The 20,513-nt window shown below is 40.4% G+C and overlaps 1 protein-coding gene across 10 annotated transcripts in view; it reads left to right on the top strand.

Moving 5' to 3' along the window:
• agrn (agrin) overlaps positions 1–20,513 on the top strand; it is a 595,247-nt gene that overhangs the window by 563,710 nt on the left and 11,024 nt on the right. For 6 of the 10 annotated variants that reach the window (XM_062057528.1, XM_062057540.1, XM_062057534.1 and 3 more), the window contains 2 exons: positions 5,242–5,274; positions 11,368–11,592. In XM_062057528.1, coding sequence (XP_061913512.1) covers positions 5,242–5,274; positions 11,368–11,592 — 258 coding nt within the window. The remainder of the gene's footprint in view (positions 1–5,241; positions 5,275–11,367; positions 11,593–20,513) is intronic. The other 4 variants (XM_062057542.1, XM_062057543.1, XM_062057545.1 and 1 more) reach the window with 1 other exon arrangement.

The raw sequence follows: 20,513 nt of genomic DNA on the forward strand, positions 1-20,513 counted from the left end.
GTTGTTCATTACTCCTTAGCCCGGGTTTACATCAGGCCTTTTACTTATCTTCATTCTGGCTAATCTCAACCAGGAAATTTCAGTAGAAAAACCGTGCGAATGCTGAAAAGCCAAACGGCAATGCTAACCGTTAGCATGCTAACCAGACAGCGTCAAGTAACAAAATATACAGCTGTTAGGTCTATACTGCAAAATGAGCAAAAAATAAGCAAAACTAGACATCATGTTAATGTTAGCATGCTAACAGTTAGCATGCATGCGGTAGCTCTGAGGTGTACATCTGTGAAATTAGCTGGAAACGTTAGCATGGTAACATTAGCATGCTAGCAAGATAGAGTCAAGTAACAAAATATATGACCGTTGGGTGTGTAGCTGTAAAATGAGATAAAAGGCTACCATACTAGCATTAGCATGTCAACATTAGCATGCATGAAGTAACACAATATGTGACACTGAGGTGTACACCTGCAAAATTCTCCAAAAAAGATAGTATGCTAACTTTAGCAGAAGAACAGTTAGCATGTCAGTGCAGTGTCCCCTGAGGGCCACACTGTCCCAAGTTTTCCAGCGTGAGTTTAACGTCATTTCATTCTGTGGCGAAAACAAATCCATTTTCAAAGTTAAGTTAAGAAAAAATAAGTCTCATTTAGCGCTAATGCTACCAGCATCCTTTAATGGCAGACCTGTAATTTTTTTATGATTGATCATATCCGTATCGGACTCTACTCTTACGGCGCTGGTATCATTTCTATCCACTCCTTTGATTGGCTAATAAAAACATGTTTGATCATGTGGCAACGTAGCTAAATGCTAATATACTTTGTCTTTATTAACAAAGTTGTTTTTAAAAACTCATTTTATGTCACTGATTTTTTTTATTTTAAATCATTATTGAATTAAAATGTGTCAGCAAATAGTGTGTGTTTGAAAAAAATATTTGTTTTAAAATTCATTAAGTGCAGATTTGTCATGATTCACTTTGGGTAAATTATATATATAATATATATACTTAATTTTCCTACACAACATTTTTTTGCACTGAATTTTTTGGCACCAAATTTGTTTTGCACTGATTTTATAACACTGAGTTTGTATACACACATTTTTTTTGCACTACATTGTTCCATTCTGATTATTTTACTCTGATTTTTTTTACACAAAATTTTGTTCACTTAATTTTTCTGGACTGAATTTTTTGCAGTGAATTTTTATACACTAATTTTTTTGGCACTAAATTGTTGTATACTGATTATTTTACACTGATTTTGTTTACACTAAAGTTAAAGTACCAATGATTGTCACACACACACTAGGTGTGGTGAAATTGTTCCTCTACATTTGACTCATCCCCTTGTTCACCCCCTGGGAGGTGAGGGGAGCAGTGGGCAGCAGCGGTGCCGCGCCCGGGAATCATTTTTGGTGATTTAACCCCCAATTCCAACCCTTGATGCTGAGTGCCAAGCAGGGAGGTAATGGGTCCAATTTTTTATAGTCTTTGGTATGACTCGGCCGGGGTTTGAACTCACAACCTACCGACCACTAGGCCACTGAGTAGGTCAATTTTATACACAAAATTTTTCTGAACTGATTTTTTTTGCGGTGAATTTTTCTACACTGATTTTTTTGCACTGAATTTTATACACAATTTTTTTTGCACCTAATTCTTTACACATACACATAATTTTTTTCTTACACTGAATTTTTATTCACTCATTTTTTTGGCGCTAAATTTTTCTGCACAGATTTTTTTTGCACTCAATTATTTTGAAGAGAATGTTTTTTACACTGATTTTTTCTGCACTTAATTTTTATTACTCTGAATCATTGTGCACTGATTTTTTTTACCCATTTTTATGCACTGAATACATTTTTTGCACAATGTTATTCAATAAAATTGTCTGCATAATTTGATGTAAAAAAAATGATATCACAAAATTCAAACACAAAAATTCAGTGTCAAAAAAGCTTTTCTAATGAAGAAAAGCTTCATATTGAACTAAATGAAAAAATAATATGAAATATAAAGTAAGTGACTCAATAGTGAGTCTTGATGCTGTTTAAACATGTTTTAGTGGTGCTGTCCTGATCTGATATCGGTCAAAAAAACGAAACAAGAATCAAACAATATCACCTTGCATGTAAAATGTGTAATATCATGTGCGATACAAGCAGTTCCGCAGCGTGTTTACTTGTGTGTGATATCATGTGCGATACAAGCAGTCCCGCAGCGTGTTTACTTGTGTGCAATATCATGTGCGATACAAACAGTTCAGCAGTATTTACTTGTGTGTGATCTCATGTGTGATACAAGCAGTCCTGCAGCGTGTTTACTTGTGTGTGATATCATGTGCGATACAAGCAGTCCTGCAGCGTGTTCACTTGCGTGCGATGTCATGTGTGATACAAGCAGTTCTGCAGCGTGTTTACTTGTGTGTGATATCATGTGCGATACAAGCAGAGTGTTGACCTGTGTGTGCCATCATGTGCAATACAAGCAGTCTTGCAGAGTGTTTACTTGTGTGTGATATAATGTGCGATACAAGCAGAGTGTTTACTTGTGTGGGCTATCATGTTCAATACAAGCAGTCCTGCAGAGTGTTTACTTGTGTGTGATATCATGTGCAATACAAGCAGTCCTGCAGAGTGTTTACTTGTGTGTGATATCATGTGCGATACAAACAGTCCTGCAGTGTTTACTTTTGTGTGTGATACCATAGGCGATATAAGCAGTGTTTACTTGTGTGATATCATGTGCAATACAAGCAGTCCTGCAGAGTGTTTACTTGGGTGTGATATCATGTGCAATACAAGCAGTCATGCAGAGTGTTTACTTGTGTGTGATATCATGTGTGATACAAGCAGTCCTGCAGAGTGTTTACTTAATGTGCGATATCATGTGCAATACAAACAGTCTAACAGTGTTTACTTGTGTGTGATATCATGTGTGATACAAGCAGTTCTGCAGCGTGTTTACTTGTGTGTGATATCATGTGCGATACAAGCAGAGTGTTTAACTGTGTGTGCGATCATGTGCAATACAAGCAAAGCAGTCTTGCAGAGTGTTTACTTGTGTGTGATATAATGTGCGATACAAGCAGAGGGTTTACTTGTGTGTACTATCATGTGCAATACAAGCAGTCCTGCAGAGTGTTTACTTGTGTGTGATACCATGTGCAATACAAGCAGTCCTGCAGAGTGTTTACTTGTGTGTGATATCATGTGCGATACAAACAGTCCTGAAGTGTGTTTACTTTTGTGTGTGATACCATAGGCGATATAAGCAGTGTTTACTTGTGTGATATCATGTGCAATACAAGCAGTCCTGCAGAGTGTTTGCTTGTGTGTGATATCATGTGCAATACAAGCAGTCATGCAGTGTGTTTACTTGTGTGTGATATCATGTGTGGTACAAACAGTCCTGCAGTGTGTTTACTTGTGTGTGATATCATGTGCGATACAAGCAGAGTGTTTACTTGTTTGTGATATCATGTGCGATACAAGCAGAGTTTTGTACAAACAGTTGACATCTAAATGTCCTCCAATATAGACACTATTTCCTCTATTCCACTAAAGTCAATTACAAAAGGTAAACATGCTGGGCTACTATCAGCAAGCAGCTACACAACAGTAAAGGCCTACTGAAACCCACTACTACCGACCACGCAGTCTGATAGTTTATATATCAATGATGAAATCTTAACATTGCAACACATGCCAATACGGCCGGGTTAACTTATAAAGTGCAATTTTAAATTTCCCGCTAAACTTCCGGTTGAACACGTCTATGTATGATGACGTATGAGCGTGACGTCAATCGTTGAAACGGAAGTATTCGGACACCATTGAATCCAATACAAAAAGCTCTGTTTTCATCTCATAATTCCACAGTATTCTGGACATCTGTGTTGATGAATCTTTTGCAATTTGTTTAATGAACAATGGAGACTGCAAAGAAGAAAGTTGTAGGTGGGATCGGTGTATTAGTGGCTGGTTCCAGCAACACAAGCAGGAGGACTTTGAGATAGATAGCAGACGCGCTAGCCGCCGACCTCACCTTGACTTCCTCCGTCTCCGGGCCGCCGACCGCATCTATGATCGGGTGAAGTCTTTCGTTGCTCCGTCGATCGCTGGAACGCAGGTGAGCACGGGTGTTGATGAGCAGATGAGGGCTGGCTGGCGTAGGTGGATAGCTAATGTTTTTAGCATAGCTCTGTGAGGTCCGGTTGCTAAGTTAGCTTCAATGGCGTCGTTAGCAACAGCATTTTTAAGCTTCGCCAGGCTGGAAAGTATTAACCGTGTAGTTACAGGTCTATGGTTTAATAGTATTGTTGATTTTATGTCTATCCTTCCAGTCAGGGGTTTATTTCTTTTGTTTCTATCTGCATTTAATCCCGATGCTATCGCGTTAGCTCCGTAGCTAAAGAGCTTCGCCGATGTATTGTCGTGGAGATAAAAGTCACTGTGAATGTCCATTTCGCGTTCTCGACTCTCATTTTCAAGAGGATATAGTATCCGAGGTGGTTTAAAATACAATTTTGTGATCCACAATAGAAAAAGGAGAGAGTGTGGAATCCAATGAGCCAGCTTGTACCTAAGTTACGGTCAGAGCGAAAAAAGATACGTCCTGCACTGCACTCTAGTCCTTCACTCTCACGTTCCTCATCCACGAATCTTTCATCCTCGCTCAAATTAATGGGGAAATCGTCGCTTTCTCGGTCCGAATCGCTCTCGCTGCTGGTGTAAACAATGGGGAAATGTGAGGAGCCTTTCAACCTGCGACGTCACGCTACTTCCGGTACACGCAAAGCTTTTTTTTATCAGCGACCAAAAGTTGCGAACTTTATCGTCAATGTTCTCTACTAAATACTTTCAGCAAAAATATGGCAATATCGCGAAATGATCAAGTATGACACATAGAATGGATCTGCTATCCCCGTTTAAATGAAAACAATTCATTTCAGTAGGCCTTTAAGCACACAAGTTCGAGATAGGTACAAATCATAGAACAATAAAAGGTGACATTTGTCAATACAAACAAATAATTATAGTTACATATTACAAAAAGTCTACAAGGCAGGACTAGAAAGTATGCAGTAACAAAGGTGTCCGCTTCATCCAACTTACTGCTTAGACACAACATGGCAGCGTTAAAGGCACAACAACCCTCTTTTCTTTCCATTCTCCTTGCATGCTTTGACTCTCTAACCCCCCCCCCCCCCCCCCCCCCCATGTCTCCTCAAGTCCCCAGTCTGGCAAGAAGCCTTCAGACCAGAGGTGAGTTTTTCTCCAAGACCTTCCTTGTGGTCTCTCTTCTCTCCTTCTGAGACAAACTGGCCAAGCGCTCACCGGGTCTCATTGTCTAGCTCTGCTCTGCTGCCCCCTGCAGTGCAAGTGGCGACATGCTAGTTTTTATTCACCAAAACCTCCAAGTGGTGACAAGAAGCTGCCTTGAGATTTAGTCCCTGTGAGCTCTGGAGCAGTTTTTTATCCTCTCTCTCTTTACTGAAAAAAAAAAAAAATATATATATATATATATATATATATATATATATATATATTTATTTATTTTTATTTTTTTCACCTCAGCAGATTCAGGTCATGAATGTCACAAGAACCGACCCGCAATGAATTGTAGCTCCCCAGCACTCGTGCAGTCAAGCCGTCCCCATGGCGGAAACATTGAAACTACGCATAATTATCAAGAAGAAAAGAAAAAAAACATTGACATGAAAAAAACTATCATTGGAATAAATAGTTTTAAATGTATGTTATAGTCCTATTTAAATGACATTTCAGTGACATCTTTCCCTCACTGAACCGCAGCTCTCCCAGACCGTGACTAGACTAGAACGAAGCATTCTAAATCATTATACGGAAATATATCAAAAATACAATCAACATTATTGTAATAAAACGTTTTAAAAAATATTTAGAGAAAACACTATGTATAATTTTTTCAATCCCGGTTTTTAAGAGGCATTTACCACAGAGTGACCACAGAGTGACCACCAACCAACCACCATGTTTGAGTGAAGGAACTAATCATTCTAAATAAAAACAAATAAATATATGTATAAATATATGTATATATATATATATATATATATATATATATATATATATATATATATATATATATATATATATATATATATACACACTCAATTATAATTTTGCTGTCCTGTTTTTAAGACATGTTTCCCGTAGTGAACCGCGGCTCTTCAGTGTTGGCAGCACTCATGCAGCCCCAGACAAAGTGACGTTACCACCAACCACCATGCTTGACCGAAGGCAGGATTGAAACTAATTATACTAAATAAATAAAAAATATTTCTTTATTTAAAAAAAAAAATAATAATATATATATATATATATATATATATATATATATATATATATATATATATATATATATATATATATATATTGAAATACAATTAGTATTATTGTGATGAATAGTGAAAACATATATTTCATCAATTAGCATTTTGTTATCCTGTTTTTAAGCCGGATTTTATCCATTTTAATTGTTTTATCCTGTTTTTAAGCCAGATTTTATTAATTTTATTTGTTTTATCCTGTTTTTAAGACAGATTTTATCAATTACAATTGTTCTATCCTATTTTTAAGACAGCACTCATGCAGCACATGACTACCAATCGCCATTCTTGACTGTCGCCAAGACACAGCATTTAAAATAACGATTTTAAATAATTAATCCAGAATTACATTTAAGTTAGATCTTTAAAGTATAATAAATATGAAAATATATATTTTTTTAATTAATAAGAGTTAGAATTTTTACTTTTACTTTTTTAATGTTAATGATTGTTTTTGGATGCCTATCCTGTCAATAAACTGCAGTTTCTATGTGCCAGCAGCACACTCGTGCAGCCCCAAAGCATGACAATGCTTTACTACAGGCAAAATAATTGCCATCATCCATCCATTAATTTTCTACCGCTTGTCCCTTTTTTTTTTTTTCTAATTATATGTTTTTTTTATTTTTGACAGTAATATTTTAGCCATTTTTCCTCTCAATGAACCACAACTCTCCGGTGTCGGCAGCACTCATGCTACCTCCGATTACGACACAAATGCCACCACGCTAGCTTGAAGGCAAGACACAATGTTTCATAAAATACACAACAAAAATGAAGATGATGATAAACAGAAATATAATCCATGGTTTTTGACATCTTTAATAAAATTCACTAAAATACTTGACATTAAAATGAAAATGATGATAAACATAGAAATATAATCCATGTTTTTGTGTGATATTTTGAGAGGTGATCTGCTGAGGTGAAGCACATGACTGCTGGCCTCAGACAACACGACTACTATCACTACTACTTCCTGCATAGACTGCTATCACTACTACTTCCTGTATCTACTACTATCACTACTACTTCCTGCATCTACTACTGTCCCTACTACTTCCTGTATCTACTACTATCACTACTACTTCCTCCGTCTACTACTATCACCACTACTTCCTGTATCTACTACTATCACTACTACTTCCTGCATCTACTACTATCACTACTACTTCCTGTATCTACTACTATCACTACTACTTCCTGCATCTATTACTATCACTACTACTTCCTGTATCTACTACTATCACTACTACTTCCTGTATCTATTACTATCACTACTACTTCCTGTATCTACTACTATCACTACTACTTCCTGTATGAACTACTATCACTACTACTTCCTGCATCTACTACTATCACTACTACTTCCTGTATCCACTACCATCACTACTACTTCCTGTATCTACTACTATCACTACTACTTCCTGCATCTATTACTATCACTACTACTTCCTGCATCTACTACTATCACTACTACTTCCTGTATCTATTACTATCACTACTACTTCCTGCATCTACTACTATCACTACTACTTCCTGTATCTACTACTATCACTACTACTTCCTGCATCTACTACTATCACTACTACTTCCTGTATCTACTACTATCACTACTACTTCCTGTATCTACTACTACCACGACTACTTCCTGTATCTACTACTATCACTACTACTTCCTGCATCTACTACTATCACTACTACTTCCTGCATCTACTACTATCACTACTACTTCCTGTATCTACTACAATCACTACTACTTCCTGCATCTACTACAATCACTACTACTTTCTGCATCTACTACTATCACTACAACTTCCTGCATCTACTACTATCACTACTACTTTCTACATATACTACTATCACTACTACTTCCTGCATAGACTGCTATCACTACTACTTCCTGTGTCTACTACTATCACTACTACTTCCTGTATCTACTACTATCACTACTACTTCCTGTATCTACTACTATCCCTACTACTTCCTGTATCTACTACTATCACTACTACTTCCTGCATCTACTACTATCACTACTACTTCCTGCATAGACTGCTATCACTACTACTTCCTGTATCTACTATTATCACTACTACTTCCTGCATCTACTACTATCACTACTACTTCCTGCATCTACTACTATCACTACTACTTCCTGTATCTACTACTATCACTACTACTTCCTGCATCTACTACTATCACTACTACTTCCTGCATCTACTACTATCACTACTACTTCCTGTATCTACTACTATCACTACTACTTCCTGTATCTACTACTATCACTACTACTTCCTGTATCTATTACTATCACTACTACTTCCTGCATCTACTACTATCACTACTACTTCCTGTATCTACTACTATCACTACTACTTCCTGTATCTACTACTATCACTACTACTTCCTGCATCTACTACTATCACTACTACTTCCTCTATCTACTACTATCACTACTACTTCCTGCATTTACTACTATCACTACTACTTCCTGTATCTACTACAATCACTACTACTTCCTGCATCTACTACTATCACTACTACTTTCTGCATCTACTACTATCACCACTACTTCCTGCATCCACTACTATCACTACTACTTCATTGCTTCTTCACACCACTACTTCCTGCATCCACAAAAAGTCCCATGAGCCTCTCTGTTTGTAGTCTGGTGTGTTGTTGTGTTGTGTCAAACGTGTTTGTAGTGTTGTGTGTCCTCGACTTGTCTTGGTGTTGAACTGTCCTTGGAGGAATGTGTTGCTATTGCTAGCATGAACGTAGCATTTGACTAACACGTCCAATGATAGGTACACTATCTACACTATATACACCATGTACACTATATGCACCAAGTACACTATCTACACCATGTACACTATCTGCAAAGCCAGGCCCGGAGTTGGGGCACGATGGCAAGCGCCTGGTGGCCGGGCCTGTCCCCATGGGGCACAGCCCGAAGAGGCAACGTGGGTCCCCCCTCCAATGGGCTTACCACTCATAGGAAGGGCCATAGAGGTCGGGTGCAATGTAAGCTGGGCGGAAGCTGAAGGCAGGGCACTTGGCGGTCCGATCCTCGGCTACATAAGCTAGCTCTTGGGACGTGGAACGTCACCTCGCTGGGAGGGAAGGAGCCTGAGCTAGTGCGCGAGGTGGAGAAGTTCCGGCTGTATATAGTCGGACTCACTTCGGCGCACAGGAAGGGCTCTGGAACCAGTTCTCTCGAGAGGGGCTGGACTCTCTTCCGCACTGGCGTTGCACGCAGTGAGAGGCGACGGACTGGGGTGGTAATTCTTGTTGCCCCCCGGCTCAAAGCCTGCACGTTGGAGTTCAACCCAGTGGACGAGAGGGTAGCTTCCCTCCGCCTTCGGGTGGGGGGAAGGGGTCCTGACTGTTGTTTGTGCTTACGCACCAAACAGCAGTTCAGAGTACCCACCCTTTTTGGATACACTCGAGGGAGTGCTGGAAACTGTTCCCCCGGGTGATTCCCTTGTCCTACTGGGGGACTTCAACGCTCATGTTGGCAACGACAGTGAAACCTGGAGAGGCGTGATTATTATTGGACTTTTGTGCTCGTCACAGATTATCCATAACAAACACCATGTTCAAACACAAGGGTGTACAAGTGTGCACTTGGCACCAGGACACCCTAAGCCGCAGTTCCATGATCAACTTTGTAGTTGTGTCATCGGATTTGCGGCCTCATGTTTTGGACACTCGCGTGAAGAGAGGGGCGGAGCATTCTACCGATCACCACCTGGTGGTGAGTTGGCTGCGATGGTGGGGGAGGATGCCGGACAGACCTGGCAGGCCCAAACGCATTATGAGGGTCTGCTGGGAACGTCTAGCAGAGTCTCCTGTCAGAGAGAGTTTCAATTCCCACCTCCGGAAGAACTTTGAACATGTCACAAGGGAGGTGCTGGACATTGAGTGAGAGTGGACCATGTTCCGCACCTCTATTGTCGAGGCGGCTGATTGGAGCTGTGGCCGCAAGGTGGTTGGTGTCTGCCGTGGCGGTAATCCTAGAACCCGTTGGTGGACACCAACGCTGAGGGATGCCGTCAAGCTGAAGAAAGAGTCCTATCGGGTTCTTTTGGCTCATAGGACTCCGGAGGCAGCGGACAGGTACCGACAGGCCAAGCGGTGTGCGGCTTCAGCGGTCGCGGAGGCAAAAACTCGGACATGGGAGGAGTTCGGGGAAGCCATGGAAAACGACTTCCGGTTGGCTTCGAAGCGATTCAGGACCACCATCCACCGCTTCAGGAAGGGGAAGCAGTGCACTGTCAACACCGTGTATGGTGAGGATGGTGTTCTGCGACCTCGACTGCGGATGTTGTGGATCGGTGGAGGGAATACTTCGAAGACCTCCTCAATCCCACCAACACGTCTTCCTATGAGGAAGCAGTTCCTGGGGAATCTGTGGTGGGCTCTCCTATTTCTGGGGCTGAGGTTACTGAGGTAGTTAAAAAGCTCCTCGGTGGCAAGGCCCCGGGGGTGGATGAGATCTCATGTATTACTTTAATTAATACATGTATTACTGTTGTTAATACATGTATTACTGTAGTTAATACATGTATTACTGTAGTTAATCCTTGTATTACTGTAGTTAATCCATGTATTACTGTAGTTAATACATGTATTAGTGTAGTTAATACATGTATTAGTGTAGTTAATACATGTATTACTGTAGTTAGTACATGTATTAGCATAGTTAATCCATGTATTAGTGTAGTTAATACATGTATTAGTGTAGTTAATACATGTGTTACTGTAGTTAGTACATGTATTAGCATAGTTAATCCATGTATTAGTGTAGTTAATGTATGTATTACTGTAGTTAATCCATGTATTAGTGTAGTTAATTCATGTATTACTGTAGTTAATACATGTATTAATGTAGTTAATCCATGTATTAGTGTAGTTAATCCATGTATTAGTGTAGTTAATCCATGTATTAGTGTAGTTACAGCTCTGTTTCTTCTTCCCGCAGTGAGAAAGCTCTGCTGGTCAACAAGTTGGAGCTGAGCGTGCGCACGGAGGCGACACACGGCCTGCTGCTGTGGAGCGGCAAGGCGGTGGAGCGCTCCGACTACCTGGCGCTGGCCATCGTGGACGGCCGCGTGCAGATGACCTATGACCTGGGCTCCAAGCCGGTGGTGCTGCGCTCTTCGGTGCGCGTGGACAACAACCACTGGACGCGCATCAAAGCCAGCAGGTGATGCCATCTTCATGCCTCAGTCTCACTTTCAGACTCAGCACTTTAGATAGATAGATAGATAGATAGATAGATAGATAGATAGATAGATAGATAGATAGATAGATAGATAGATAGATAGATAGATAGATAGATAGATAGATAGATAGATAGATAGATAGTACTTTATTGATTCCTTCAGGAGAGTTCCCTCAGGAAAATTTAGCCTAGAAGATTCCATGAAGTGCTTCGATCCCAACTTAAGAAGCAATATATGGCAACATTTGAAATTGACTTTTCATAAATAATCATTATTATTAATACGTTGATGATGTATTTTAAGACAAAAGCACCTCATTGGTTTCCTCTGAGACTAGATCCATTTTGTATTGGAAATTTTCTAACCAAGTGGTCAAACAAAATCGTCTTTCTTAGATTGATTTCTGGACAGAATAGCGCCCCTCAGAGCTATACGTCCAAAGTCAAAACAGGAGCCTTGTCTCAATAACATCACGCGCACAGCTCGGCGTGAGTGGCGAAGGGCGGAACCTAAGTGGAAAGGGGATCACTTGGAGGTCTCTTATTACATTTTAAAAGAAAGCTGTAGGAATGATCAAAGTGTGGTTAAAGCTGAGAAAACAAAATATCTGTTAGACTTAATTTCAAATAGTGTCAGCAAGCCACGTGTTCTTTTTAAATCTATAAATTATGTTCTTAATCTGAACCCAGCCACTTCACTGGAGATGACAAGTGAAACTTGTGAAATATGTATCTCCTTTTTTAACGACAAGGTTGCTACTATTCGGGCAAATCTTTCTCCATTGAGTTTCAATGTGGCCACTCAGTGCTCGGCTGTGTTTTGTCAGTTTGAGCCTGTGTCCATGCCTAAGTTTACAGGAATAGTTGACAAACTAAAACCCTCGTCCTGTCCCACAGACCCAGTCCCCCCCTCGCTTTTTTAAAGACATCTGGGACACTATTGACTTGTCTGTTAGGGACATCATCAACAGCAGCTTGATTTCTGGCAGTGTGCCCTCTTTTTGTAAAGGAGCTGTTGTTGAGCCTTTGATTAAAGAAATCAGGTCTTGATCCTACAAGTTTGTGAAATTATCGGCCCATTTTTAAATGACCTTTTGTGTCAAACATTTTGGAGAAATGTGTTTTGGCGCAACTGCAGCCTTTTTTAGATGAAAATAGCACTTTAGATCCATTTCAGTCTGGATACAAATCTTTGCACAGTACTGAATCTGCACTTTTAAAGATTTTCAATGAATTTCTTTTAATTTCTGATTCTGGTAGCTTTGCCATTTTAGTGCTTTTAGATCTTACAGCTGCCTTTGACACAGTCGACCACACAATTCTTTTAGACCGCCTGAGAGACTGTGTGGGTGTCAGGGGGACTGCATTAGAGTGGTTCAGATCCTACCTGTCAGAGAGGTCCTTCTCTGTCAGGCTGGGGGACGCCACCTCTTCTTCTGCTCCGCTTTACTGTGGTGTCCCCCAGGGATCCATTCTAGGCCCCATCCTGTTCGCTCTATATGTCCTCCCGATTGGAGAGATTTTTAAGAGGCATGGAGTGTCTTATCACTTTTATGCAGACGACTGCCAAATTTATATGCCGATTTCAAAAGGCCACGGCCCCCTGACACCCCTTCTCAACTGTCTATGCGACGTCAAGGCTTGGTTAGCCCAGAATGTTTTAATAATGAATGAGGGAAAACGGAAATTTTAGTTTTTGGTCCGGCCCTCACTGACTTGGGACCATTGCAAAATGATGTGCGTCCCAAAGTCACCAGCCTTGGCGTCACTATAGACAGCGATTTTAAACTCGACAAACAAGTCAATGCCGTTTTAAAATCGTGTTTTTATCATCTTCGTCTTTTAGCAAAGGTAAAACCGTTTTTATCTTTTAACCTTTTTGAACAAGTCGTGCATGCTTTTATTTCAAATCGCCTGGACTACTGCAATGCACTTTATGCTGGCATTAGCCAAAAAGCTCTCTCCCGGTTGCAGTTAGTCCAGAACGCGGCAGCACGACTTTTAACAGGGGCCAGGAAACGCGAGCATATAACCCCAATTCTTGAGAGTTTGCACTGGCTCCTTGTTCATTTTAGAATTGATTTTAAAACATTGCTGTTTGTTTTTAAAGCTTTACATGGACTGGCACCTCAGTATATCTCGGACCTCATCCAAATTTACACTCCTGCACACGTTCTTAGGTCCGAGAGCCAGCTCCAGCTCGTGGTGCCCAAGACCAGACTTAAAACCAGGGGAGACCCTAAGCTCTGGAACACTCTGCCCCTCCATGTTCAAACTGCTCCCACAGTGGAGTGTTTTAAAGGCCTACTGAAATGATTTTTTTTTAATTTAAACGGGAATAGCAGATCCATCCTATGTGTCATACTTGATCATTTCGCGATATTGCCATATTTTTGCTGAAAGGATTTAGTAGAGAAAATCGACGATAAAGTTCGCAACTTTTGCTCGCTGATATAAAAAAGCCTTGCCTGTACCGGAAGTAGCGTGACGTCACAGGAGGTAGTATTCCTCACAATTCCCCATTGTTTACAATGGAGCGAGAGAGATTCGGACCGAGAAAGTGATGATTACCCCATTAATTTGAGCGAGGATGAAAGATTCGTAGATGAGGAACGTTACAGTGAACGACTTGAGAGGCAGTGATGGACGTATCTTTTTTCGCTCTGACCGTAACTTAGGTACAAGCTGGCTCATTGGATTCCACACTCTCCTTTTTATATTGTGGATCACGGATTTGTATTTTAAACCACCTCGGATACTATATCCTCTTGAAAATGAGAGTCGAGCACGCGAAATGGACATTTAAAGTGACTTTTATCTCCAAGACAATACATCGGTGACACACTTAGCTACTGAGCTAGCGCGATAGCATCGTTCTCAAATGAAGATAGAAACAAAATAAATAAACCTCTGACTGGAAGGATAGATAGAAAATCAACAATACTATTAAACCGTGGACATGTAAATACACGGTTAATGATTTCCAGGCTGGCGAAGGTTAACAATGCTGTGCTAACGACGCCATTGAAGCTAACTTAGCAACCAGACCTCACAGAACTATGTACTCTCTCCTTTTTCTATTGTGAATCACGGATTTGTATTTTAAACCACCTCGGATACTATATCCTCTTGAAAATGAGAGTCGAGCACGCGAAATGGACATTTAAAGTGACTTTTATCTCCAAGACAATACATCGGTGACACACTTAGCTACTGAGCTAGCGCGATAGCATCGTTCTCAAATGAAGATAGAAACAAAATAAATAAACCTCTGACTGGAAGGATGGATAGAAAATCAACAATACTATTAAACCGTGGACATGTAAATACACGGTTAATGATTTCCAGGCTGGCGAAGGTTAACAATGCTGTGCTAACGACGCCATTGAAGCTAACTTAGCAACCAGACCTCACAGAACTATGTACTCTCTCCTTTTTCTATTGTGAATCACGGATTTGTATTTTAAACCACCTCGGATACTATATCCTCTTGAAAATGAGAGTCGAGCATGCGAAATGGACATTTAAAGTGACTTATCTCCAGAGGTGTGGACTCGAGTCACATGACTTGGACTCGAGTCAGACTCGAGTCATGAATTTGATGACTTTGGACTCGACTTGACAAAATGTAAAGAGACTTGCAACTCGACTTAGACTTTAACATCAATGACTTGTGACTTCACTTGGACTTGAGCCTTTTGACTTGACATGACTTGCTACTTTCCCCAAAACCCAAAGATTAAAAAGTTATTTGGGAGCGCGCCGCTCCGTGATTTTCCTTTTCTTCGTCTGTCTATCAGCGTGTTGTTCCTGTCAGCGTGTGTGCTCTCAGTACAACAGCCAATCAAATTAGATCTACGCTGTTTTCATCACACAGCTCTCATCCAATCAAATTGCAGGACAACCAATGAAGAAGAATTGTCAAACAATGCGGCAGTGAGAAACAATTATGCCAAAGTTAATTTCGTTCGGGTATTAAAACTACGACTCGGTCAACAAAAAACGAATAGCCCTATGCAAATCATGCAGTTCGAATATTATAGACGGAGACGTAACAACTTCCAACTTCGTTCGACATTTGAAGATGCACAAAGAAGGGTAAGTTTTGAATGTAAGCTAACGTTTATTGGCTAAGTAACGTGACTTTTATTTGCTGTGTAGTTAAATCAGTGAGGCTGTAAACTCACTGCTAACGTTATAACCATAGACATCTTATAAGGGTACGCAGCATGGAGCGCTACTGCCTACAGGCGCAGACGAGACGCGGGGCCGCCATCTTGGAGTGGTGATCCGCTCCACTAGTGCAATTCATTTGGCAGGAGCAATGAACTGTCAGCGCATTTAATTCATCTTACCTCACTGAATACCACTGATTTTCACGCGCTTTGTTGTCATACGTGTAGCTATGACAACGTATAGTACACATGTTTTGGCGTGTTTTATTATTCATAGTTTGCTTAACAGTAATATAATATTCTTATACGCTATAAGTGACCAGACGTCCGAGATCAAAACTGGGAATATAATCCCCAGAGAAAGGGGAAAAAAACGGTCAGCTATTTTTAAATTGAAGAAACAATATGATTAGGTTATATATACATGTGTATATCCTACATAAACAATGTATGAATACATTAGATATCTATATATCTTATAGACTGTATCTCTGTTGCTGCAGCAGCAGAGAGTGTATTCTGTCTTGACACTTTGTATTGATATTTTGTATTACATTCTTCCCTTAAATGATCATGTTTACAGTGATTGTTATATATGTATTTTTTATGTATGTCGCTTTGGATAAAAGCGTCTGCCAAATACTTAAACATATATAAACACCTGAAAGTCTTTATATCAGCTAAAACCACCAATCTCTTTCACTGGATTCAGAATAAAACCAAATGCTGTCTTACCCAACAATGTTAGTATTTGAATATTGTTACTTGAAGACTTATTCCTGGTTACAATTATACTGTTAAGAAAGTATTGTCTTATATTTTGCCTAAAATGAGAATGCATCATAATCACTGGCGGCTGGTGAATTTTGTTTTAGGTGGGGCTGAAAGTTTGTAAACCAAACCCCTTTAGGGGCGTCATCATCCCACAGAAGATTTATTTGTGATTTTCACATACAAATATTGAAGATCTTTGCTCCTTCTCAACTCTGTGGTAATGTTATTTTCATAAAATACAACCAATAGTACATTAATGTTAAATCTTACTTGTGAAAAGTAATCCCCCGATTCCTATTTTCAACAGTCCGCTCATTTGAGCAGGAAAACGCTGAACACCAGCCCGTCATCTTTGTTTTCCACCTGTCAACTGTCAGTTTAGGCTGCTCGCCGGCTCCTCATCACCACTTCAAGATGCAAATTGCTCGCGTCACAGCAACCAATGCTGCGTCTACTTATAAGATGTCTGTGGTTATAACGTCATTGCAAACACGGCAATCTGTTGCGTCCACTGCAGTTCGCTACCTTATTCATACTTTTTGTGATTTTTTTTAAGCAGGGTTGCATGAGGTACCTACAAATAACTGAGGTACCTACAAATAACGTTACGTTAGTCAATGTATCACACACAATAACGTAACGTTAGACGGCGGTCAGCAGCACCGCGTATTTTAGCCACCTACAAAAAGACAAACATAGTCAAATAAAGGTCAGTTAAAATGTATACTATATTAAGAATATGTGTACATATTGCATAGGGCCCTGACATCTAAAAAGTACAACTCTGTTCATTGTTATGTTCATGTATTTGTTATGTTTTTCATGTGTACGCACACATAAACACACATACAGTATGAGATGAGATCAATGAGATAAGGTAAGAACAGAATAGAAACTGCTGTGGAACTAGTTACAATGCAATATGCCATGGACATACAATGTTAACACTTTTGTACAAATAAGTACAGTTGCACTTGTTTTTGCAAATGTGTTTATTCTGTAAAGGAATGAGTTAAATGTTTAAATGTGTTTACACTATTAAAATGACTGGTTAATAGTGCTATTATGAATTGCAATGTCAGTACTATTTTTTTTCCTGCTATTTGAAATGCACTTGTTTTAATAAATAAATACAACGTTTTAAAAGCATACACAATCTGTGTAAAAATATTAGTCTGTGGTTAAAAGGACTTGAAAGGACTCGAAACTCAAAATGCATGACTTGTGACTTGACTTGAGACTTTCCAGTCTTGACTTTGGACTTGACTCGGGACTTGCCTGTCTTGACTCGGGACTTGACTCGAGACTTGAGGGCAAAGACTTGAGACTTACTTGTGACTTGCAAAGCAATGACTTGGTCCCACCTCTGCTTATCTCCAAGACAATACATCGGTGACACACTTAGCTACTGAGCTAGCGCATAGCATCGTTCTCAAATGAAGATAGAAACCCATCAACAGCCGTGCTCACCTGCATTCCAGCGATCAACGGCACGACGAAGGACTTCATCCGTGGGTTTGGCGGCAAGCATCGGCTAGGCGTAGTAAGTAGTCCTTGTTGTGTTGCTGTAAGTATTGTAATGCCCCGCAGTGGAGAAGGAGTCACACAGACGAGGAAGCGCTGCTCAATCGCTTTATTAAAAAGCGGTAACTGGTTGTAGTTCAAAAAGTAACGCACACACATACACGAGCTGCTGTTAGCCAAAACTCACGCTCACACACACAAGTTCTCCGCCAACTCACTCGCGCATGCGCGTTCCCCAAACCCTTAAAGACAGTACACTAATGCAAATATCACAGATATTACAGTATTGTACTTAGCCGCTAAGACACCGATCGATCCCACCTACAACGTTTTTCTTTGCAGTCTCCATTGTTCATTAAACAAATTGCAAAAGATTCACCAACACAGATGTCCAGAATAATGTGGAATTTTGACGAAGAAAAGAAGAGGCTTTTCTATCGGGTCCGATGGGGTCCAACCACTTCCGTTGCTTTTGTGACGTCACGCGCATAAATCATATCTGTGACAGTTTGACCCCACACTGTCACTGTTTGACCTTTGGACTTCCTCACAAACCGTGCACATTTGTTGGGAAGCTCAACATGGACAAACTACAAACATTCAATCTTGTTAGCTAGTGAAAAGCATGTGCTCAACAAACAAATTGTTACCTGTCACCCACCATGGCTCTGAACAGTTGACTAAAAGAGTCAGGGTGGGGTTGAGGGCTTTATATAGGTGAACACACCTGCATTCACTAATTAGGCCAAATTTGGGTCAAACCATGATTATCAAAAGCTGGGTATTACAGAAGGACACTGGACATTTGAAAGTTGTGTTGTCTAAAGCCTGAATATACTGTGTACAAAAATGACTGCTCTACACATGCAAAAGTACTATGTGAATACTTTTTAGACATGTGATGGTTATTTATGGTGTAATTTCCAAAATAACTGTTTTCTTAATTCCCCCTGTCAAATTGGTCCCAGCTAGTGGGCGGAGCTATGGGCTATTTAAGTTGGAAAATGCCGTTTTTCTGACAGTCTGCTGTTGGTCACTGCCAGAGGAGGTTCTCTGTCCTGAGCAGGAGTTTCGATCTTCATGCATCATCTACTGAGGTGATTATTTTGATGAGATGTTGTGTTGTAACCGGTTAAATGAGTTTTGTTGATTGCTAATAGATTTTGCTAAATCTGTTTTGATTATGTAATTCTTTACTTTGACATATTTGATTATTGACCTTTGATTATGAATACATGTATTTTGTTATAATGGATGATTTACATTTTGATTATTTTTAATATGCTTATTTTGATGAATTATATAGGCCTATTTAAAGCATGCAACTTTGAAATGTATTTAGAATATAAATGTACTATATATAATATACAATACTAATATTGCCTCTGTTTATTACCATTACAGAGTGTAGGTGCTTTGTTTTCCTGTCATTGTTCACCTTTTGACACTTTTTGGGATTTCAATAAATGTTTGTAAACTGTTACCAACTGCGTGCCTTGCCATCCTTGATTTGAAAGTCTGGTTTGCAACGGTTACATTACCTTCACCCGAGGCGGGGTGTGACATATGGTGGCAGTGGTGGGATGGCAAGCCGCAGAGTTTACAACAAATCTGGCAGAGGGCAGGCCAGAACTGGTTTGAGATCCCAAGTGTCGAAGGTGGCAATGACAGAGGAGACTGATGAGATGGCTGGTCGAGGGGCCACGGCGATGAGGCTGGACCGGACGACTATGGCTGAGGAGCGTGAAGTTGGATGGAACACAGAGGAGTCTGAAGAAGACGTCAAAGGTTTTGAGAACTCTGGGGCTAGGCGTAAGCAGCATAGGAAGGGTTCTGGGAAGGCTAGGTGGTCTGCTGAGCCACCAAAGACTGAAAGAGTGCTAAGTGAACCTACCCTGGTTAACATGTTTCAAGACTTTTTGATTGGACAGCAACGTAGGGAAGCTATCCTAGTCCATGAACTCCAGGAGTTAAAAAATGTCTGTACAAGGCCTAGCCTAGATCACTCACTCACTAACCAAAATGCTAACCGTACTACTGATGATAGTCGTTATGAGCAGTCGCCCAAACCCAAACCCAGAACTCGCCCACAGCCAACTCCTAGTCCTCAAGCGTCGCCGTCCAGAGATTCCTTGCCACCTGACCATCATCTCCGACAAGGCCCAAAGATGCTCCCTTTCCAGCAGGGTGAGGACATCGAAAACTTTCTTGTCCGCTTCGAGCGCATCGCTCGCACCTGGGGCTGGCCTCAGGCTGACTGGGCCTGCCGACTTGTTCCACTCTTGACCGGCAAAGCTCTGGATGCCTATTCTGCGATGGAGGAAGATGCTTCCAACGTCTATACTGACCTTAAAGAAGCCCTCCTTGCTAAGTTTGATATCTCTCCTGAGACTTATAGACTCCAGTTCCGGTCAACCTACATTCCCCCTG

This window comes from Entelurus aequoreus, linkage group LG01, assembly GCF_033978785.1.
Source record: "Entelurus aequoreus isolate RoL-2023_Sb linkage group LG01, RoL_Eaeq_v1.1, whole genome shotgun sequence".
Classification (NCBI taxonomy): domain Eukaryota; kingdom Metazoa; phylum Chordata; class Actinopteri; order Syngnathiformes; family Syngnathidae; genus Entelurus; species Entelurus aequoreus.